The sequence below is a fragment of the Pteropus medius genome, unplaced genomic scaffold, assembly GCF_902729225.1.
Source record: "Pteropus medius unplaced genomic scaffold, Ma_sr-lr_union100, whole genome shotgun sequence".
Taxonomy (NCBI): Eukaryota; Metazoa; Chordata; class Mammalia; order Chiroptera; family Pteropodidae; genus Pteropus; species Pteropus medius.
In genome coordinates this window covers 18,903,275-18,924,542 of record NW_024349802.1, presented here as the reverse complement: position 1 = coordinate 18,924,542, position 21,268 = coordinate 18,903,275, and the positions used below count along the sequence as shown (strand labels likewise).

The following is a 21,268-nucleotide window of genomic DNA, read 5'->3' as shown; positions in this document are numbered from 1 at the left end:
ACAATTATGTTTCCTCTATATCTCCACCAAGTCTTGCTTCACCAAATTATTTTGAAGCAAATCCCAGATATATAATTGCATCTAGAAATATTTCCATGTATATCTTTAAAACATAAGATCTTCAGAAAATCATCATAGGAGCATGGTTTAAGTCAAAGAGTGCCTTGGCTAGTATATACGGCCATGGGATAGAGCATGAATATAAGGAGGGGGGTTAAAGTAGAAGGTTAAGATGTGTTGTCTTCCCCTTGGCCAATCACAGGGCCTGATATTTTTACCATTACCCATTGATTAAGAAATAATCTCCTAAAATACACCTCTTCTTGAAAGAGGTGATGCCTTAAACATTTTCCACTGGGAGCCCGCAGAAGAGAGAAATCCCTCCCTGCCCCCATTCCTGCTGGGTCTTTTTCCATTCCTGAGACTGATGTGTCCCCTGTGAGGTGACAGTGAGGTGGCAGGGCAGCTGTCTATCCCCTGGCTGGGGGCAGGGAGCCTACACTGAAGAATTCTCCAGTTCCCAGTTCCCGTTCAGCCCCAGTGCCCAAAGCAGTTGGCCTCGGAGCAAACTGAGCAGGACTGTACACGCCAGCTGTGAAGTGACATCAGCGTGTGTGTGCACGTTGGCCCATGTGTGCTCACATGTCCCAGGTCAGAGCTGCTTGCTGTCTGTCCCTGCAGCATCCCTTTCCCTCTGGGAGCCTCCCAACAAATGCAAGGCTCAATGGCACAAAACACATCATTTTAGACATTTAGAAGTTAGCCTTGGGGAGCAGCAGAGCTTAATATGTATATGGCACCATGGCTGGGCACATGAGCTCTAGAGTTAGGGCACTCAAGTTCCAGTCCTGACTACCGCTCTCTGTCTCTGTGACCTTGGGCGCATCATTTCACCTCCCTGAGGGTGGAGGGGTGCATGATGCTCTCTATCTTACAGAGCTGCTACGCGTTGACACATGTAAAGCTCTTAGCCTAGTAGTCATAACACATTAAGAACTCACTAAACATTAACTACTTTTATAGCTTTGGGGGGTCCTGAAATCTTGGGAATTGACTCAGAGAATCAGGGCATAGTGGAAAATTCAAATCCTAGAATCTCAAACTCTTGGAGGCGAACGATTAGAAGAACGCTCTCAGATCCCTAGTATAACTCTCTACTCTGTGCAGAGTTTCCTTGTACAGTGTCTCTAACAAATGGTCAGCCTGACTTTTTATTTTTCTTTTTATAAACATTCAAAAACAGAGTGCATCAATTTAAGTTACAGCTTGATGAACTTTTACAAAATGAACACCAATGGTGGCTGACCAGCAACCAGAGCAAAAAGCAGACACCGTCAGCCCCCCACCCCAAAAGCCCTCCTGACACTCCTTGCCCGTCCCTACCCCCACCCCGAGTGTAGCTATTACTTAGCCGGCTGGGCTGTTCTCGAACACCTCGTCGGGTGTGTACCATCGTTAGGAGAACTCTAATTATTAGAGAGGCTCGGTGAGTTAATTTGGAAGTTGCTAAATTAAACTTAACCTTTAAATTGTTTTGTTTTCACTGTCATATCTCAGTGGCAGCCTAGTTTGGAGCTGATCTTCCCAAATGCCTAGGACTGTTATTAAAAAAATACAGATTTCTCAGCCCTATCCAAAGTCTGCAAAATTAGAATGTGGAGTTTCGGGATGGGGTCAGGGAATCCATATTTCTACAAGTTCCAAAGGGATTCCAGGTGAAGTCCAACTGGGTTTGAGAACCCCTGGACAAGTGGTTCAGAGCTCAGACTCAACTCAGACAGACTATTTGTTCCAATCCGTGCTCCACAAACATTGACCTTGGACAAGGCGTTTGGACGTTTTGGCCCTCAGTTTTTTCATTTGTAAAATGGAGATGAAATGATAGTACCTACTTCTTTGGGTCCATCCATAGGGAAGGTGCTCGCTAAGGGACAGGTGCTACAATCAGCATGGCTGTTACTGGGAACAGCCCATCCGTGGTGTAGCTGAGAAAGTGTAGATTTGGTGTCTGAAATCTTGTGTTTGAGTCCCAACTGGGCCACTTGCTAACAGTATAACCTTGGACAAGTCTTTTGACCCCGTGGGGCCTTGACTTCCTCTTCTACAAGATGGAAATACCCTTTGCTCTTTGAGAGGATCAATCAAGAAAATGAACCAGAAAACTGCTCTGAGGACAGAAATATTCTACATAAAGTAAAACCCAATGAACTGGAACTCAGCTGAATCTGGGAACCCAGTGGAAAGTAGGCTCACCATGGTGCTTGTGGTCCTGTGGAGGGCGGGCCCGGTGGGGGTGGGGACAGGGAACTGCTGTGGCCCGCTTTTCCACAGCCCTGGTGTGCCCTGGCACGCCTCCCGCGCTTCTCGGTTTTTGAGAACTGTCTCCTTCCTGGTTCCTGGAGCAGGAAGAGTCCAAGATCCCATAGCTATGAAATCCTGCACAATTTGCCAGTCAGAATGCTTTTACTATTTAAATGCTTTCCCTCTTATTACCGGTCTTCTTTGAAGTCCTTTACTAGCATTTTTAGGAAACTGTTAAACAAAGTATAATATGCATACAGAAAAGTGTACAAATCCTACATGTACAGCTCAGTAAACTTTCCAGAAACTAACCAGCTCCCAGATGAAGAAACAGAACATGACCACCAGTCTATAAACCTCATTTGTACCCGCCTTTCTAGACCGCCCCCAGCCCTACCACGGGTAACTTTATTCTAATCTAATCCCTAGGCGAGTTTTGCCTGTTTTCGAATTTTATGTATTTGGAATACTACAGCATGTATTCTGTAGTATTCCTATATTGTGCATGGCTGCTTTCGCCCCACATTCCGTGAATGGGATTCGTCTGTATTGTTGCCTCGAGCAATACTTCATTTTCTTTGCTGCACAGTATTCTATCATGTGACCATACCATACTTTATTTATCTTTCTGCTCTTGATGGGCATTTGGGTCATTTTCAGCATGTTCTAAAGAGTGCTGCTCTGAACATCCTCATGTGATCTTTTGGTGAACACATGCACATACTTCTATTGTGTATAGAATCGGAGTGGAGTTGCTGGGCCATGAGGTATGTGGATGTGGATAGAACCCTTTTATTCTCAGGTTCAGTTCTATTCGTTGCAAGTGGAACAAAGTTCATGGGGCTGAGTCTTTACCTGGGAGATAGACCTATCCACTGGAAAATAAACAGTTGCCTTTGAGGTTTGAGGTGCTGATGAACAGAGAGATTTGCAGACTCAGAGACTACTAGGTGAAAGTCAGGTGTGGAAATCAGATCGGCCTCTTTCCCTCTTCTGTCTGCTCTTCTAATTGACTTTACAGATAACCTTGTGTCTGCTTTGCCTGAAGGCCAATGTTCCCCCAAGAGTGATCAGCGGACCACCTACAGGGGGAAATGTGTACTCCAAGTCTTACAGCAGCTCTACTAAGTCAAGAATCAGACTCCTTGAGGATGAGGTTGTGATTTTTAACACAACAACATTTGAGAACCACTTCTCCAGCCTAAAAACGTCATGAAGACTGTGGTCTTCCTAACTTCCCCATCCCTTCTCCACTGGGGCCTAGGAGAGGGCCACATGTGAGATATGGACTTTGAAAGGAGGCATGGGTAGCACATAAGATCTTAAAGAAAAAGAGTCCCTTTTTCAGCAGATCCCAAACACGGGTCACAACAAAATCATCCTGGAACTTGTTAAACATCCATTCCTGAGCTCCACCCCTAAGGATTTTGATTCAGTGGATCTGGGGTGGGGCTGGGAATATGTATTTTTACCCCCCCATCCCCAACTCCCTTAGGGGATTCCCAGTGGTGGGAACCACTGGTTCAAGTCAATGGCCAGCCTTGTCGGTGAGAACACAGCTCCACTGAGTTCTGTGTCTGCCAATGTCTGGGTGGAGCACAGAGTTACTGTGGGTAAGAGGAAATCCATGTGGACAGAACCCAGGGGGCTTAAGTGTGGAACTGGGAACTTGGCCTGGAGCCCATCAGAGGCTCATTTGCATCTCATTAGTATGCACCTTGATGCTCCCAAATCATCCCTACCCCTCAGTCAGGTTCAGCAGGCAAAGCTGCAAGACAGGGTGCCTCAGACAGCGGAACTGCCTGTCTTGCCCCACTGTTAGAAGCCGTTCCCCACTTGCCCAGGCCTGCCCGCCTGCCAGCTTTGTGTCCTAAACTGTTCTGGCTCAGAAGGGAATGGCCTTAGATGGACAGACAGTGCAGCTGGGATGGGCCAGGCCAAAGGGAATGGGATCAAGAGGGAGGACTAAAGATGGAGCCTTTGCTGAGTGAGAATCTGCGTTTGTTGGCATGAGTGGACCCATGATTATATGATCCTGGTGTGAGGGAGGGATCGTATAGCCCTCCCTCATGCCCAGTGCTCTTCCTAACCTGAGGGCACAGGACGAAGGCCAGGAAACTGTTAGACATACAGGTGACCGGAGTTTTAATCCTGGCTTGGCCAATACTAGCTGTGTAAACTTGGAGGTTAGGTAACCTCTCTGAGTCTCATTTATCCCATCTGCATAATGAGGGTAATTATAGGGTTGCTCTAAGCTAACGTAAAAGCAATAATGCATCCCAAGGGCTTACCACAAGACTTGGAACATAGTAAATACTCAATAAACATCATTTGTGACCAGTGTCTGCGCTTCTATAATCAATTCATAATCCCCAAACCTTGCCATCTTTAGGGCATCATTTGATAATAGCTCAGTGTAAAGGGTTACGCAGTAAGGCAGGAGAGCAGGGACTAGTCCCAATTTCCAGATGGACAAGTGGAGGTCCCATGAAAAGAGATGGTTGCCCAGGGGTCTCCCACTTGTTCCCCTGCTGAGACCTCTGATATGTTACTGAGGCCCCATGGCACCAAAGGAGTAGAGCCTCCAGTCCCTGAATCATCTTCATCACAGCGGCTACCTCATGAGGGCTCACATGCAAAGCATTGCGCCAACTGTTTTATGAACTTTATCTTAACTGAGCCTCACAACAGCCTCATGATTACCTTCCTCAATTTACGTATGAAGAGACTAAGGCTCAGTCAGGTTCAATGATTTACTCAAGGTCATATAGCCATCAATGGATGTAGGCAGGACTCAAACACAGGTCATCTTCCTCCAGAGCCTGAGCAGGTGGCTGCAGTGTTCTGTAGCCCTGACTATAGCCCCCCTACACCCTGGGGTGCCTGAGTTAGAGGCAGACCTCGCTGGGAGTGGCCATGGGTGGTTGATGGTCTCTTACACAAGGAACTAGGAGAGGTTTGGTCTCAGTAGCTTCTCAGAGCCAGCTAAGAGAAACAGGGTTCACCTCACTGGTGGCCACAGGGCCTGCTAGCTCCCGGGAAGGCAGTATGTTGCATCCTGGATAGAGAGGAGACTATGCTGAATGGCTTCATTTTACAAATCACATAAGATGGGGCCCAGCGAGGCCACCCGAACATGTCAGTGGCAGAATAAAAGAGATCAGGTAACCCACGTCGTTGTGGGGTGTCCGCAACATTTTCTACCCCTTGTTTTCACTGTCCATCTTCTGTCCACCTCAAACCCATCCCTCTGTCCCCCTCAAACTTGGAATGAGATCATATAAGTGACCCACGATGGGGAAAAAAGATAACAAGAATAGAAATTATTCTTATTTTAATGCTGCTTAAGTTGTGGCTTGAGCTTTGCTACAAATCAGTGCAAGGAGAGAGTCACAAAGACCCATAGGTGTGTGTGCGTGTGTGTAGAAAGGTGCTCCTCCTGGGGCTCCTGGGGCATGGGGCGAGGATCAGTACATACAACAGAGAATAGTCCCCTCATTTCACACATATTTTTTGAACACTTATGTAATAGTAATAACATTATCATAATTATTATAATAGTAATAGTGCTAATAATAGTAATAACATCAATGACTTTTTGTGTGTGTGGCACTATGCTATATGCTTTCCATGCACAAGCTCTAAATACCTCTAGTGAGGTAAATGATGCTAGCCCTGTTTCACAAATGGGGAAATTAAGGCTCAGATAGAGGAAGCCAGGTCTTGAGATGAAAGCAGATGCAGGGTTGAGGGCAGGTTTGACCCCAAAGCCTGGCTCCCTTCCCCCTGTACTCTTCTCCAGGCTAATAAGTAAGAGGACCATGGCTTTGTGGCTTCCAGAGGAGCCCCCAGATTGGGAGAGGAGCTGGGTTTGGGGAGCAACTTGGCCAGTGCAAAGCACCCAGGATGGGGAGCCTGGGCTCTGGTTCTAGTTGTGCCACCAACATGCTCTGTGACTTAGGACAGAGCACTCTGTGATTTCCCTTCTCTAGGCATAGTTTTCCTATCTTTATAAAATAGAGATTAGACTCCCAGTGTTTTCAAACCGTGCCCGAGGCTTGGAAAATTTACAGAGATGCTTCAGAAAGCGAATGGGGAACGGGGCTCTGGGTGCCCCAGTCACATCTATCGTGGCAGCTCTGTTCTAATCCATTTTACGCAATAATAATATAGTTCTACAATAACAGCTAGTATTTATTTAATGGTTGCTAGGTGCCATGCACTGTGTTAAATGTTGAATACAAACCATCTAGTTGAACCTTCGGAACAACAATCTGAGGTTCAGTTAGTATCTCTCTTTTAAAGATAAGTAAAAACAGAGGCTCAGAGTTAAGTTGGATATCCAAGGTCACTCAAGTTGAAACTTGATGTCTATATGTCTGAAAACCTTTGCAAAGGATTTCATTGGATCAGAGTTGCGAGAAGCACAGAATAGTGAGTACCCCACCAGACGGGGCCCGTGCAGCAGGGACATTCTGGCCTGTGCAATTTGTTTCACTACTTGAAGAAGCTTTCCAGTCCTCTAGGGAAGTCTGTCTTGTAACCTCAGGACACAGCCTTCCTCCCCCCCAAGAGAGTCAGCCCCAAACCCAGACCTAAGGGAGGGCAGCGCTTCTCCTTTCTCCCCACTCCTCCTTCCATACACGGGCCTCCTGGTTCCTTCCTGGCTAGAGGGTGCCCCACCAGGAGGAGAGAATCAAGATTTCCCACTAGCCTACCCATGGAGCTGAGTTCACACTTGAGCCCTATTTGGTCCCAGGATACAAACGAAACCCTTGCTCAGTCTCCAGAGCTTATAATGGATAAATGCCATTCTACGCCCTGCTGAGCTGCAGCTGGTTTTGATCTTACAAACTCCTCTGGCCAGAGAATCCTGCAAGAATTGGGGCAGGACCCTTTGGTCCTGGAATGCCCTCTGGTTAAGGGGGACTTCAGCTCCATATGCAAAGCTCATGGATATATATATATATGTATATGTATATATGTATGTATGTATATATGTATGTATGTATATATATGTATGTATATATACACACACACATACATACATATACATATATGTGTGTGTATATATGTATGTATGCGTGTGTGTATATATGCATGTGTATATACATACATACATACATACATACATACATATATATACACATACATACATACATATATATATATACAGGTAACCCCAAGAGGAAGAGACCTCTTGCTCTCTTTGGGCCTCAGTGAGTTCGGAGTCTGCAAACTTGAATGCCTACAGCAGCCAGAGGGTAGCATTTGGGGGAGAAACAGGCCCAGTGCACAGATATGAGGCCATCCTGGACTCTACTGTCTTCACAGTTTGGATAGAGGTACAGAAAGTACGCTTCTCTGTTAGAAAACTGACCTTGGCAATAACGGGTAGCTGAAACGGCATCTGTGTCTGGGAGATCTTGGGGAGGGGGTGACGGGAGAGCACAGGCCCTGTCTTAAAGGGGGCAGCCACCACTCAGCCAACTGCACCATGGAGGAACACCAGATATCGTGTCTTCCAATTTCTGAAAGAGAAGCTGAAATATGGATTTTGGGGTGAAGCTGCCCAATGTTTATACGTTGACAACTAATTAAGTTGAAAATCATCAAACAACAACATAATATATTATGGGCCGAACAAACCTAACTGCAGCCTGACAGCTTGTATGCCACCGGTTGGCCACATGGGATGGTCTTGAGGGGTTCTAAGATTTTATGTCCAATGCCATGTCCATCTCTGCTTCTGCTCCTTGTGTAACCATCATGTAAATCCTGCAATGGTGTCCCACCTCACTGCAAGTCTTTTCTTTGGCCTTAAAGGCCCTAGGCCACCTCTCTGACCTTCCTCCTTTCTTCCTCTAGTCTATCGGCATGATCTCCTTGCTCCTGCCTCAGGGCCTTTGCACTGCCTGTTCCTTCTACCTGGAACTCTTTCCCAAGATGGCTTGGTGGCCCTCCCCCTGCTCAAATGTAACCTTGTCATGTAGGACTCCCCTGACTACCCTTTCCAAAACATCATCCTCCACCCCTCACTCTCTAACCTTGCCTTGCATGATTTTTCTTCATATTACTTTTCACACCTGATATAGTATATATATATTTTTTATTCTCTCTCGCACATACACATGCTCTCTCTCTGCCATTAGGGTACAATCCCCATAAAAGCAGGGACCTCATCTGTTTTGTTCTCTGCTCTAGAATGCCTGTCACAGGGTAAGCCCTCAATAAAAAATACGGACTGAATGAATGAATGACTTTGGCAGAGAAGGTCCAGTAACAAAACACTTATCATCCCCCACTTTATCCCTTTTCTTCCCCAATGCCCAGGTGTCTGGAAGCTCTTTGTTGCCTTCAAATGTCCATCTGCCAGGGTCAAATTGTGACTTTCGAGAGTCCTAGACATTTTAGCCTTTGCAGGTCTCTTCCTCTATGAAAAATAAATACTAAAAATATTTTCTGACAATGTTGTTATAAAGATGAATATATTATTATATATGAAAGCGTTTTCTTCTACCTAAAATTTTGTTTTCTTTTTTCTGAATTTAAGAGAAATTAAAACATTTTCATGGGCCCTAAAAGTTCTGTGGGCCCTGGTGTGTCCACTGGGCCTGCCGGGTAGGTGGACCTGGAATGCTCCTCTGAATCCCACGTCCTTGGTTCCTGCACCAGGCTCTCTAGAGCCAAGCTGGCCAATACGGTAGCCACTAGCCACATGTGGCTATGTGAATTTAAATTAATTAAAATTAAATAAAATTACAAACTCACTTCCACAGTTGTACTGGCCACATTTGAAATGCTTGATAGACGTATATAGCTACTCATGTCAGATCTGAAAGGGCTCTCGCCCAGGACAGCTCAGATATAGAACACTGCCATCACTGCAGAAAGTTCTGTTGGAGGGAACTGCTCTAGAGAATCAGCTCCAGCTACTCCAGCCTCCTCTGAGTCTCTCTTCTTGGAATATGGATTCCTATTCTGGGATCGTACTTGAATTCGCCACCTACTAGGTGGGTGAACCTGGGCAGAGCCTTCAAATTATCTGAGCCTTGGTCTCTCATTTTAAAAATGAGAGTAATTATAAGTTTTATAATACGGTTGGTTGGTACAACCAGATGAGGTTGGTACAATAACTGACTTGTACTGAGCGTATTCCAGAACTGGGTATTTGCCATGCGTTGGCTCATTCTGCCTTCTCAGCAGCTCCATGAGATAGGTGCTGTTATCATTTCCTTTTTTCCGGGATCAGAGAAGTTAAATAACTGCCCAAGGCCACACAGCTGCTGAGTTGGTAGGGCTGGGGTTTGAAACGAGATCTATCTGACACCGCAACCCACTTTCTTATTACTAATTCTACTCAGAACTGTGCTTCCTACCCAAAGACCAGGTGAGATAACGCATGAAGACATTTTTTGAAAACTTACATATTACCATACAGATAAAAGACGGTATAATTTTTGTCATCGATAATAATAATCAGAATACTGGTAAAGAAGGGGATCCCAGCCCCAGCTCTTTTACCCATGCCCTAAATGAGGACTTTGTTTTTTTTCTTTCCTCTAATTCCAGGCTTGCACGGGCCTGGCCTTTACAAACAACCCTCCTGACACAGCCTCTCAGTCTGCTGGAGGTTTGGCTACCATTTACCAAGCCATTATTTGTCCTAATAAGATATTATTCTGCGTCTTTCCTCTCTGTGCTTTCACCTGTCATATCATCTATATTCCCTGCAGCCCTGGGAAGTAGGTAGGAGTAGCTTTTATTATCTTCATTTTACAGACAGGGTAAATTGAGGCTCAGAAGAGGTTCTGTGACCTTCCCAAGGTCACACAACCCGTCTAGGGCTCAAGCCACTGGCCCTTTTCCTGCTCATTTCCAGCTCTTTGACTTGTTCTATTTCATGAGAACCCAGCAGTGGCCACCCACAAACCAGCAAATGACTCTCAAAAACCTTCGGTGGCTCCCTACTTCTAAGGGGAAAAATAATTTTGGTAGCTAAAGACTTCCTGTCTAGCAAGTACCTGGAATGTCACCTTCCTTTCACTTATGGTTTTAATTCTGATTCAAAGGCACAATCCCTCCTAAGCCCACTCGCCGCCACCACCACCACACATACACCATCTGCACGATTTTGTGACAGAATATGTTTGGGATTCTTTCTTGAGAGCCACAAGAACTAGCCCTAACACTGGATACCTGAGGCAGGTGTAGTGGTGGGGAGGGGAGTGGGGTCAGACAATACACACTGAGGTACCCAAATTCGTGGTTATTTTACATTTAGAATTTGGAGGGAGTGTAGACATTCTCCAATCCAGGGGAATGAATCCAGTGGCTCTTTCTTTCATGAAAGGCTCTCCAAATTCTAAAAGATATCTTACTTTATTGCTTTTTCCCACAGCCTAGGAAATCAGGAGCATCCAGGTTCAGAAAATCTGGCTGGCTGTTTTCAGTTTGGCCACCACCTTCCTGGGTGGCCTTGGGTGTGCCATGCAAATCTGAGTCTCCCTTATCTTCGACATGGAAGTAAAAGGGCAGATATGTTTCTTAGGGGTATTACGTGGGCTATTAATTAACATTTGTGTCATGCCTAAGAAAAGGGAAGGTGTTGGGCCATGGGAGAATGTCATTGCTGAACTGTGCCTCGGGACTTCTGGGAATGATGAGGAGGAGTTTCATTGTCAGAAACAAAGCCTGACGTTTTGAATACATCTGGTAGGAGCTTCTTTATCGGAAGTTTGATTTGACTTTGAATTCCTCCAAGTATATGTGGTTCTCCAGGAAGCACAATCTATAAAGATAGAATTATTCGCATAGTCACAGACGCCTAGAACTAAAATGCCTGAGTCACTGCACAGGGACCATTACAAATACAGATCATAAAGCATTAGAATAACAGCATATCCAACCATATGTTTTAGAACTTTTTATGATAGGACACAGAATGTTATAATAGCAGAACTCCAGCTTGTCAGTTCTGAAGGGGCTCGTAGAGGTCACCCAGTCCAGTTTTTTAACCTGTGCTTTCCAAGAGGGTGTTCTCCTGGGGGATGAGGGACAAGCCTGTGGGCAGAGTCCTAGGCCTCTACCCCTGCTTCTAATAGTGCAGCTCTGCTTCGAATCTCTTTATAGATTGTGCTTCCAGGTACAATTTCATTAGGAAAAAAGAGATTCTGCCCCTGAAAGCAATAGAGGGTTTTGAAATCACTGATCCATTCTAACTCTCCCCATCGCCACCAATAGCACGCACATGTCATTACGGATGAGGAAAGAGGTCCATAGGGCTTTGGTGACTGACTTGACCAAGGCCACACAGGGAAGAGTGACTTTAGATAAAGGTGTCCCAAGGGGTCAGCTTATTACACTGACCATTGAACAAGCATTGGCGCGTGTGCAGCCCTGAGCCACAGCCAGAGGAAACGCCTTCAGTGCCTTTAAGAGCTCATTTAGGTCTAGCAGAGACCACAGGCCTGCACAGGCCAAAGACCCAGAGCCACATGAGTTGGAAGGGGCTTTGGAGCTCTTCTTGTCTCTGCCAAGGGCAAATATTACCCTAGAGTAGCACACCTTTCACAGGTGGCCGCCTAGACTGTGCTTAGATGCCACCGGTGATGGGGAGCTCTCCATATTCTGAGGTGACTCATTCCAAAATTGTACTCGAAATCACTAACCAAGAAAATGAGCAAAGATCTCAGAGCGCTGCTCCTCCCAGGTGTGCTCAGACTTTTACCAATGACTTGGGTAAAGACATGGATGTTATAACCACCAAGTTTCTGAATGTCAGAATCAAGATTCTGAGAAGCTGGAGCAGTGAACTAAAACATGGGGTGAAATGAATCACGGTCCCACTGAAGTCCTATGGCATTTGGTTGTAGAAAATCAGCCTGGGGGTGATATGATAATATATCTGAGAGTTTTCATTACCCACAAACTCGTCAATAATAGTATGAGCCAGCAGCAGCTAAAAAGTAATAGTACTTGGTAATAGGTGTTGAAAACTATGTCACATACGATTTCACCATTTACGTACATTAATTTCATTCTCAAAATGGTATAGGAAGTAGAGAAACTGAGGATCAGAAAAGGTAAGCCACTTGCCCAAGGTCACACAGCCAGAACCTGTGTGTTGTGAACCACCTCTGTTCCCTTCCCCATCTATGAAATGAGTTTGGGAGTTACACGGAGATGGAGTTTGTCACAGATATATCCTAAAAAGGTCCATTCGTGAACCCCCACACTTGCGCTTGCTCACACACATGCATACTCAAGCCCCACAGCTACCAATTTATTTACTCACATCATATGGATTCGGTCAAGTAGGCGCTCACAACTAATGTACCCGAACAATTATTCAAAAATTGCCTCCTAAGTATGTGTGTGTGCTCTCTTGCAAACATGCACATTCACCCACATACAGATCTCTCCCTGAGCCTGGGGAGCCAAGAGCATGAGGCCGCACCCCAGACAAGCGCCTGCTCGCAGCTTCCCAGAACAGCCTGTGGCTGGGCCAGCAAGCTTAGACTCGACCAGCGACCAGTGGCTTCCTGCTCTGCAGGGGCACAGGCTAGTCCTTCGCCAGAGGATTCAGGGGACCCCACCCTCACCCCTACCTCGGGCTTTGATTCTACCTTGGCTTTGAAAACTATAATAACTAATATTTATTGAGTGCTTTTCAGGCAGTGTGCTAAGCACATTAATATGCATGATCTTATTTAGCCTTCATAAAACCCCATGAAAGCGGTATTCTTAATAGCCCCATTTTATAGATGAGAAAACTAAGGTCTGGAGATGCTGAGTAACTAATCAACCCAAGGTGATACAGTTAGCAAGTGGTGGAGCTGGGCCTTGAACTCAAACAGCCAGATTCATAAGTGACCACAGCTTCTCCTTTTGGCAGCATGGTCGGGAGGAAAGAACCTGGCTCTACTTCTTACCATGTGATTTTAGGCAAACCCCTTTCTTTCTTTAAGACGATTTTCTAGCTTTAAAAAGTAAGAGTTTCATTAAAGTTTCTTTCAGTTTTCATTCGGTCGTTGCTTTTCCTAAGTCCAGATACTTCCATTTTTCAACTAGTATTTATGTGCCGGGCACTGATCTAGGCACTGGGAAGGCATTCATGAACAAGACACACAAGACTCCTGCCTTCCTGGAGCCCAGTGTCCAGTGCAGGAGATAGTCATCAAGCCAATAAACAAGAACTTACTGTACGGTGATAAGTGCCATGGAGAAGATGGGGTGGTGTCATAAAGGAGGGTGTTAGGAAGGATACTACATAAATCTGGGGGTTAGGAGGTAACATTTGAGCTGAGAACTAGATAACAAGACAGAGCCAGGTATGTGAGAATCTTAAGTCAAGGGAAGTATCAAGTGCAAAGGCCCTGAGGCAGATCCCAGTTAGGTTTGTCTGTAAAGGGGAAAGGTCCCTACAGCTTGCTAAATAATGGGCAGAGTGCTGGGAGGTGTGACTGGAGAAGGTGGCTGGGCCCAGGTAGTATGGGGCGTTCTAAGACATAGCAAGGAGTTCAGATTTTAATCTGAATGCTATGGGAAGCTACTGGAAAATCTCGAGCAGGAAAGTGATACAAACTGACCTACATCTTCATAAGATGTTTCGAAGCAGTGGTTCTAAGTGGTTCTAAGTAGGCCAGAAGAGTGGCTCGGGGAGCCCAATGTGCCTTTGCACCTGCAAACTTGTTCACGTGCCCCAATCTGGTGCCAGAAAACAACATCCAGACACAGGTCCTTCCTCAGCAAACCAGTCATCAGGTCTGCAGGTCCTACAGCTTGAACACAGCCATGGGCACCAAACCCCCACCCAAGGGTGCATTCTCATTGCATCTTATCCTCCTCCAGAGAGACTCCGCCCCAGGTCCCTTCCTACAGTTCATCTTAACGGCTTGCGCTCTGCAAGCTGCCTGTGCAGCTGCTGAGCGGTGGTGTGTCTTGTTGGGGCCTGCCTGACACGGGTGCTGACCTGGTGAACAGGAAGTCTTCCACAAAGCAGGGCAGGTAAAGCTGGGAGGCTGCGTGTACTCTGGGTTCGCTGGGCTGTGCACAGAGCGAGTGGACCTGGGACTGGGGTAAGGACTCATTTCCCCCTGGGGCTTCAACTTCAAAAACAATGCGATCCTGGGGTGGTCGGGGTCCGAGTGACTCGAGGGTCCCCTCCCACTTGCAGGAGACCGTGTCAGGGACTCAGTGAGTATGGCTTGTGCCTCAGGCTGGCTCCGCTAAGGTGCAGTGGTAAGTAAGGGGTAAGAGTAGGTGGAGAGGAAGCGTGGGGAACAAATGACGTTTTTCTGTCACTGGCTTTAGGACCTCAAGTGTAGAATCTGCTTCCATCATGTTCTCTCTTTCCTGAGGTGCCTGGGCTTAGGAAATCACTAACAAAATCTCAAGTGAGGGTGGTAGGGAGGCCAGAAAGAGGGGGCATATTCAAATTCTTTTCTGTCACAGGCTTTAGATCCCATGTTAGGCAGCCTTTTCCATTCCTGCCTCCATCCTGCCTCCCATGTTGGGATGCTACCTGCACAGTCTTAAAGAACCTACATTCAGTTCCCTCGGGACTCAGGAAAGACAAGGATCCAAGCCTCTCCTTTCCCCCGCTTGCTCTGAAAGTTTAACTCTTCCTTGCCTTTGAAGAGCAAGGCGACTGGAAAAACAGGTCTTGCCTGTTTCATCCAGGAATGCTTGGCACATCTGGCTGGCAGCCACTAAGCTCCTTGGAGTCAAGACTCCCATGAGCGGGCCAGGCACCAGCTTCTAGTTTGGCAACCAACTCTGCCCTCCTCCCTGCTCCATCCCACCCTTGGGCCCTGATGAGTCTCACATTTTGACCCAGGCTGGAGTTCAGGGACAAGCCCTATGGGATCCTGTGGGAAACAGCAAGGGAGAGAATGGGGACTGTGGCAGGTCTTAGAGGGGTGAAGCATTAGGTTAGCACAACAATTCCCAGGGACTAGTTCTCACCTGGCCACCCACCATCTGACTTGGGGCAAGAAAGACCCTTCCCCGCTCTGGGGCTCTATTCCCACCTGTGCATGAGGAGCAGGATCAGAACTCCGTCATCTCTAAGGTCCGTGTCCGCTCTGGCATTCCAGGAGTAAAGGAGTTTTCTATGTTTGGGGTTACCAGTGAGTCAGAGTCAGGCCCTGTCCACAGGGACCTGTGGTGGGACAGGTGTAGGTAAGCCTGGGGTAGGGCAAGTAGCCCTGGCCTGTGACACAAGGAGCTCCAGATCTAATTCTTGCTTTGCCTCCGTCTAGCTGCAAGGCCCTGGGCAGGTCCTCTCCCCCAGAAAAACTAAAAACTAATAATAGCTAATAGTATGTTAAAACTTACTATGTGCCAGGTATCCTGCTAGGTCATTTACTTTGTTATTTCACTTAATTTTCACAACAATCCACTGAGGTAAAATCCTTGTTCCCATTCCACAGAAGAGAAGATCGACACCCACAGAGGTTAAGTAACCTACCCAGAAAGTCACCCAGCGAGTCAGTGGTGGAACCAGGGCTGACAGCCAAGAAGCCTGATGCCAGGCCTATGACCTTGGTCACTTCGCTTTTCTGTAGCCCCTGCATGTGCACTCAGCTCAGTTTGGCTGGAGCTCAGCCCTGACGGAGGGATCTTGCAGGAAGTACTTAGAGCCAGGTTGCTAAGCTTGGTTAACTGGTTGGAACTACTTCAGCATCAGAAAGTTTTGAGAGAAAAGCAGTGAAATGGTCAGAACTGTGCTGGATCTGCCAGGTGCCCTCAAGAGGGCATTTAAACTAGTCAGTTATCTCTCAAACGCAGGGTGTCTAAACCTCAGCACTATTGACATTTGGGGCCAGATCATTCTTTGTTTTAGGGGAGCTGCCCTGTGCATTGTAGGATGTTTAGCAGCATCCCTGACTTCTACCACTAGATGCCAGTAGCAATTATATCCCCTCCCCTCCCCCCACCCACCTACAAGAGCTGGGATAGTCGAAAATATCTTCAGTCATGGCCGACGACCCACCCGTACAGGGAAAATCGCCCCCAGTTAGGAACTACAGCAGTAGGAACCATTTTCTTCCTAACTTGTACACTTTCTTTTTTTTTGCTCAGGGTTTCAGTTTTTCCACCATGATTATTGCCTCGTTGGGTTTTGTCGTTTTCTTGCTTCATTGTACAACCTGTGAGAAGCCCCTAGAAGGGATCATCTCCTCCTCTGCCTGGCACTTCACACACCCCCTTTATAATGCGACCATCTATGAAAACTCTGCTCCCAAGACGTACGTGGAGAGCTCTGTGAAAATGGGCATCTACCTCGCCGAGCCCCAGTGGGCAGTGAGGTACCGGATCATCTCCGGAGATGTGGCCAATGTGTTTAAAACCGAGGAGTACGTGGTGGGCAACTTCTGCTTTCTGAGAATCAGGACGAAGAGCAGCAACACAGCTCTTCTGAATAGGGAGGTGCAAGATAGCTACACCCTCATCGTCCAAGCCACGGACAAGACCCTGGAGTTCGAAGCTCTGACCCGTGTGGCGGTGCACATCCTGGACCAGAATGACCTGAAGCCTCTCTTCTCCCCACCTTCATACCGAGTCACCATCTCTGAGGACATGCCTCTCAAGAACCCCATCTGCCAGGTGACTGCCACGGATGCTGATCTGGGCCAGAACGCCGAGTTCTATTATGCCTTTAACACAAGGTCAGAGATATTTGCCATCCATCCCACCAGTGGTGTGGTCACCTTGGCTGGGAAGCTAAACGTCACCTGGAGAGGGAAATATGAGCTCCAGGTGCTGGCTGTGGACCGCATGCGGAAAATCTCAGAGGGCAATGGGTTTGGCAATTTGGCTGCACTCGTCATCCTCGTAGAGCCGGCCCTCAGGAAGCCCCTGGCCATCACCTCGGTGGCAGTGGCCCCACCAGACAGCAGTGAGAGTGCCACCTACGCCACTGTACTGGTAGATGCAAACGGCTCAGGCGCTGAAGTGGACTCACTGGACATTGTTGATGGTGACTCTGGAAAGTACTTCAAAGCCATCAAGTCTTATGCTCGGAGCAGCGAGTTCAGTTTGGTGTCCGTCAAAGACATCGACTGGCTGGAGCACCTTCATGGATTCAACCTCAGCCTGCGGGCCAGGAGTGAGAGCAGGCCTTCCTTTTATTCCCAGATCAGGGGCTTTCACCTACCCGCTTCCAAACTGGCTTCCCTCGAATTTGAAAGGGCTGTTTACAGAGTGCAGCTTAGTGAATTTTCCCCTCCTGGCAGCCGAGTGGTGATGGTGAAAGTAACCCGAGCCTTCCCCAACTTGCAGTATGTTCTAAAGCCATCCTCAGGGAGTGCAGGGTTTAAACTTAATGCTCGCTCTGGGCTCATCACCACCACAAAACTCATGGACTTCCACGACCGAGCCCATTATCAGTTACACATCAGAACCTCACCAGGCCTGGCCTCCACCACTGTGGTCATTGACATCGTGGACTGTAACAACCATGCCCCCATCTTCAACAGGTCTTCCTATGATGGCACCTTTGATGAGAACATCCCTCCAGGCACCACTGTTTTGACTGTTACTGCCACAGACCGGGATCATGGAGAGAATGGATATGTCACCTATTCCATCGCTCGTCCAAAAGACGTGCCCTTTTCTATCGACCCTTACCTGGGGATCATCTCCACCACCAAACCCATGGACTATGAGCTCATGAAAAGAATTTATACCTTCCAGGTACGGGCATCAGATTGGGGATCCCCATTTCGCCAGGAAAAGGAAGTGTCTGTTTCTCTTAGGCTCAATAACTTGAATGACAACAAACCTATGTTTGAACAAGTCAACTGTACTGGGTCTATCCGTGAAGACTGGCCAGTAGAAAAATCAATAATGACTGTGTCAGCTATAGATGTGGATGAGCTTCAGAACCTAAAATATGAGTTCGTGTCAGGCAATGAACTAGAGTATTTTGATCTAAATCATTTCTCCGGGGTGATATCCCTCAAACGCTCTTTTATGAATCACACTACTGGTCAGTTCATCAATTATTCCCTGAAAATTACAGCTTCAGATGGGAAATACTATGCTTCTCCCACAACTTTGAATCTTACTATAGTGAAGGACCCTCGTTTTGAGGTTCCTATAACATGTGATAAGACAGGGGTACTGACGCATTTCACAAAGACCATCCTCCACTCTGTTGGGCTTCTGAACCAGGACTCCAATAATGAGGACTTCACTTCCTTAAGTGCATATCAGATCAATCATCATACCCCTCATTTTGAGGACCACTTCCCACAGTCCATTGACATCCTCGAGCGTGTTCCTCTCAACACCTCCCTGGCCCACCTGGCAGCCACTGACCCTGATACTGGCTTTAATGGCAAACTGGTCTACGTGATTGCAGATGGCAATGAAGAGGGCTGCTTTGACATTGAGCTGGAGACAGGGCTGCTCACTGTAGCTGCCCCCTTGGACTATGAAACCACCAGCTTCTACATCCTCAATGTAACAGTGTATGACCTGGGCACTCCCCAGAAGTCCTCCTGGAAGCTGCTGACAGTGAATGTGAAAGACTGGAATGACAATGCACCCATATTCCCTCCTGGTGGGTACCAGGTAACCATCTCAGAGGACATAGAAGTTGGAACCACAATTGCAGAGCTAAAAGCAAAAGATGCTGACTCGGATGACAATGGGAGGGTTCACTACACCCTGCTAAGCCCCACGGAGAAGTTCTCCCTCCACCCCCTCACTGGGGAACTAGTTGTCATAGGACACCTGGACCGGGAATCAGAACCTCAGTATATATTCAAGGTGGAGGCCAGAGATCAGCCCAGGAAGGGCCACCAGCTCTTCTCTGTCACTGACCTGACCATCGCATTGGAAGATGTCAATGACAACTCTCCCCAGTGCATCACAGAATTCAGTAGCCTGAAGGTCCCAGAGGACTTGCCCCCAGGAACTATCCTAACATTTCTGGATGCCTTTGATCCTGACTTGGGCCCTGCGGGAGAAGTTCGATATATCCTGTTGGATGATGCCCATGGGACCTTCCAGGTGGACTTGATGACCGGCGCACTCAGTCTGGAGAAAGAGCTGGACTTTGAGAGGCAGGCTGGGTACAATCTGAGCCTGTGGGCCAGTGACAGTTGGAGGCCCCTGTCCCGCAGGACCCTCTGCCACGTGGAGGTGATAGTCTTGGATGTGAATGAAAATCTCCACCCTCCCCGCTTTGCCTCCTTTGTGCACCAGGGCCAGGTGCAGGAGAACAGTCCCCCGGGAACCCAGGTGATGGTAGTGGCTGCCCACGATGATGATAGTGGCTTGGATGGGGAGCTCCAGTACTTCTTGAGGGCTGGCACCAGTCTCACAGCCTTTAGCATCAACCAAGACACAGGTACCAGGAGCTGGGTAGGATGGGAGTCCCAGGTGCTGGGAGAGGCTGGGCTTAAGGGAAATCAGGGACTGTCCTGAAAAAAGTCAGACTGCAGGCTAAAAGGAAAAGGAATAAATAGAGACTCTCCTTCCTGTCACTTTTATTTTTATCATACTAGGGATATGTATACATATATGCATGTATGTATATATCCATTTAAGTCAAATCAGCCATATCACTAGCATCCTGTGTGTGTGTGTGTGTATAATGTATATATACATTATACACACACATACAACATATATACACACACACATACACACATATACATATATATACATATATACATACAAAAATATTACGTATATTTGCTTATAAAAGTAATACGCTATGATTATAAATTTTTCTATATATAATTTAAAAATGAGTGTTTCTCTGTGACCCATCTCCGCAGATATAATATTTATTTACAATTTGGTCTATAATCTTCTAAATTTTTCTTCTTCGTATCTGATATATTATCACTGTTCATGTTATTATTATGAAAACACACAATTGACACACACTAATTCTAAAACTTATTTTTTCACATAACATACCCCCAGGATATCTTATATGTCTGTACATATAAATCTTTGTCATTCCTTTTTAATAGCTACATTTTATTCTACATATAGGTGTAACATCCTTGTCCATATACTTTTACTCACATTCATTAGTCTCTATAGGAAAAACTCTTAAATGTAGCTGCTGGGTCAAAGGATAATACATGTTTTCGATGTTAATAGATATTTCAAATTGCCCTCCAAAAAGGTAGAACCAACTTACTTATTCCTTTCAAGCTTCATAGAAAATACGTACAATTCTGCAAACACTTAGTGAGCATCCTCTATTTGTAAGGTCCTGATATAGGCACGCTGGGGGAGAACCCAGGTGAATGAAGGTAGGTCACTGCTCTCAAAGAATTTACCATCTGATAGGTGATTTATTTCCAGGGTAAAGGGCAGGTTGATATGGTGGAAAAAACATTAGATTGAGAGTCAGTTCTAGACCCAGCTCTTCTACCTACTTGCTACACGATCTTGGTCAAGTCGTGCTCTCTCTAGGGCCCTGAGTTTCCCCATCTGTCAAAGGAATAAGGTTCTTTCAACTCTGACATGCTATGGCTGTGAGCACGGGCCCTGCCCTTTCACAGAGGCCCTTCCATCTGAGTGTGATCCATGAGAACTTAGGGTGTAAGCCTCTTTTGCTCACTATTGGACCCTAGACTTCTAGAAAAGTGCTGGCCCGTAAGTAAGCAATTTGTAGAGTTAGTGAACTAATGAATGAAGCTAAGTCTTTAAAATCATAAAGATAATGGAGAGGGATACAGCAATTTATTTGTCAAATCCCTAACCCTTAAATTGTATCTATAATACTTGAAGCTTGAGGGAACCAGATTAGGAACAACTGTAAGGAAATCCCTTAAAGGATGTGAAATAAATCAATCAATAGGACTTGGGTTGAAAGTAGTTAGGAGAAAGTAGGTCAACTACCACTGTCTTCTGGAAACCCTGCAGATGCTCATATGCCAGAGTCATGGGCCTATTTTAGCTGAGGAAAAACTCTGAGAGGTTTCGAGGA

General features: G+C 46.5%; 2 protein-coding genes across 5 annotated transcripts in view; one reads left to right on the top strand and one right to left on the bottom strand.

Moving 5' to 3' along the window:
• Positions 1 to 21,268, bottom strand: part of SLC36A1 (solute carrier family 36 member 1) — a 265,469-nt gene that overhangs the window by 144,907 nt on the left and 99,294 nt on the right. The window lies entirely within an intron of this gene.
• The window catches only part of FAT2 (FAT atypical cadherin 2), a 72,715-nt gene that overhangs the window by 3,961 nt on the left and 47,486 nt on the right, over positions 1 to 21,268 (top strand). Inside the window, exon 2 of the mRNA XM_039836655.1 lies at positions 16,390 to 19,666. Within this exon, the coding sequence (XP_039692589.1) occupies positions 16,408 to 19,666 (3,259 nt within the window). The 5' untranslated portion in view covers positions 16,390 to 16,407. The remainder of the gene's footprint in view (positions 1 to 16,389; positions 19,667 to 21,268) is intronic.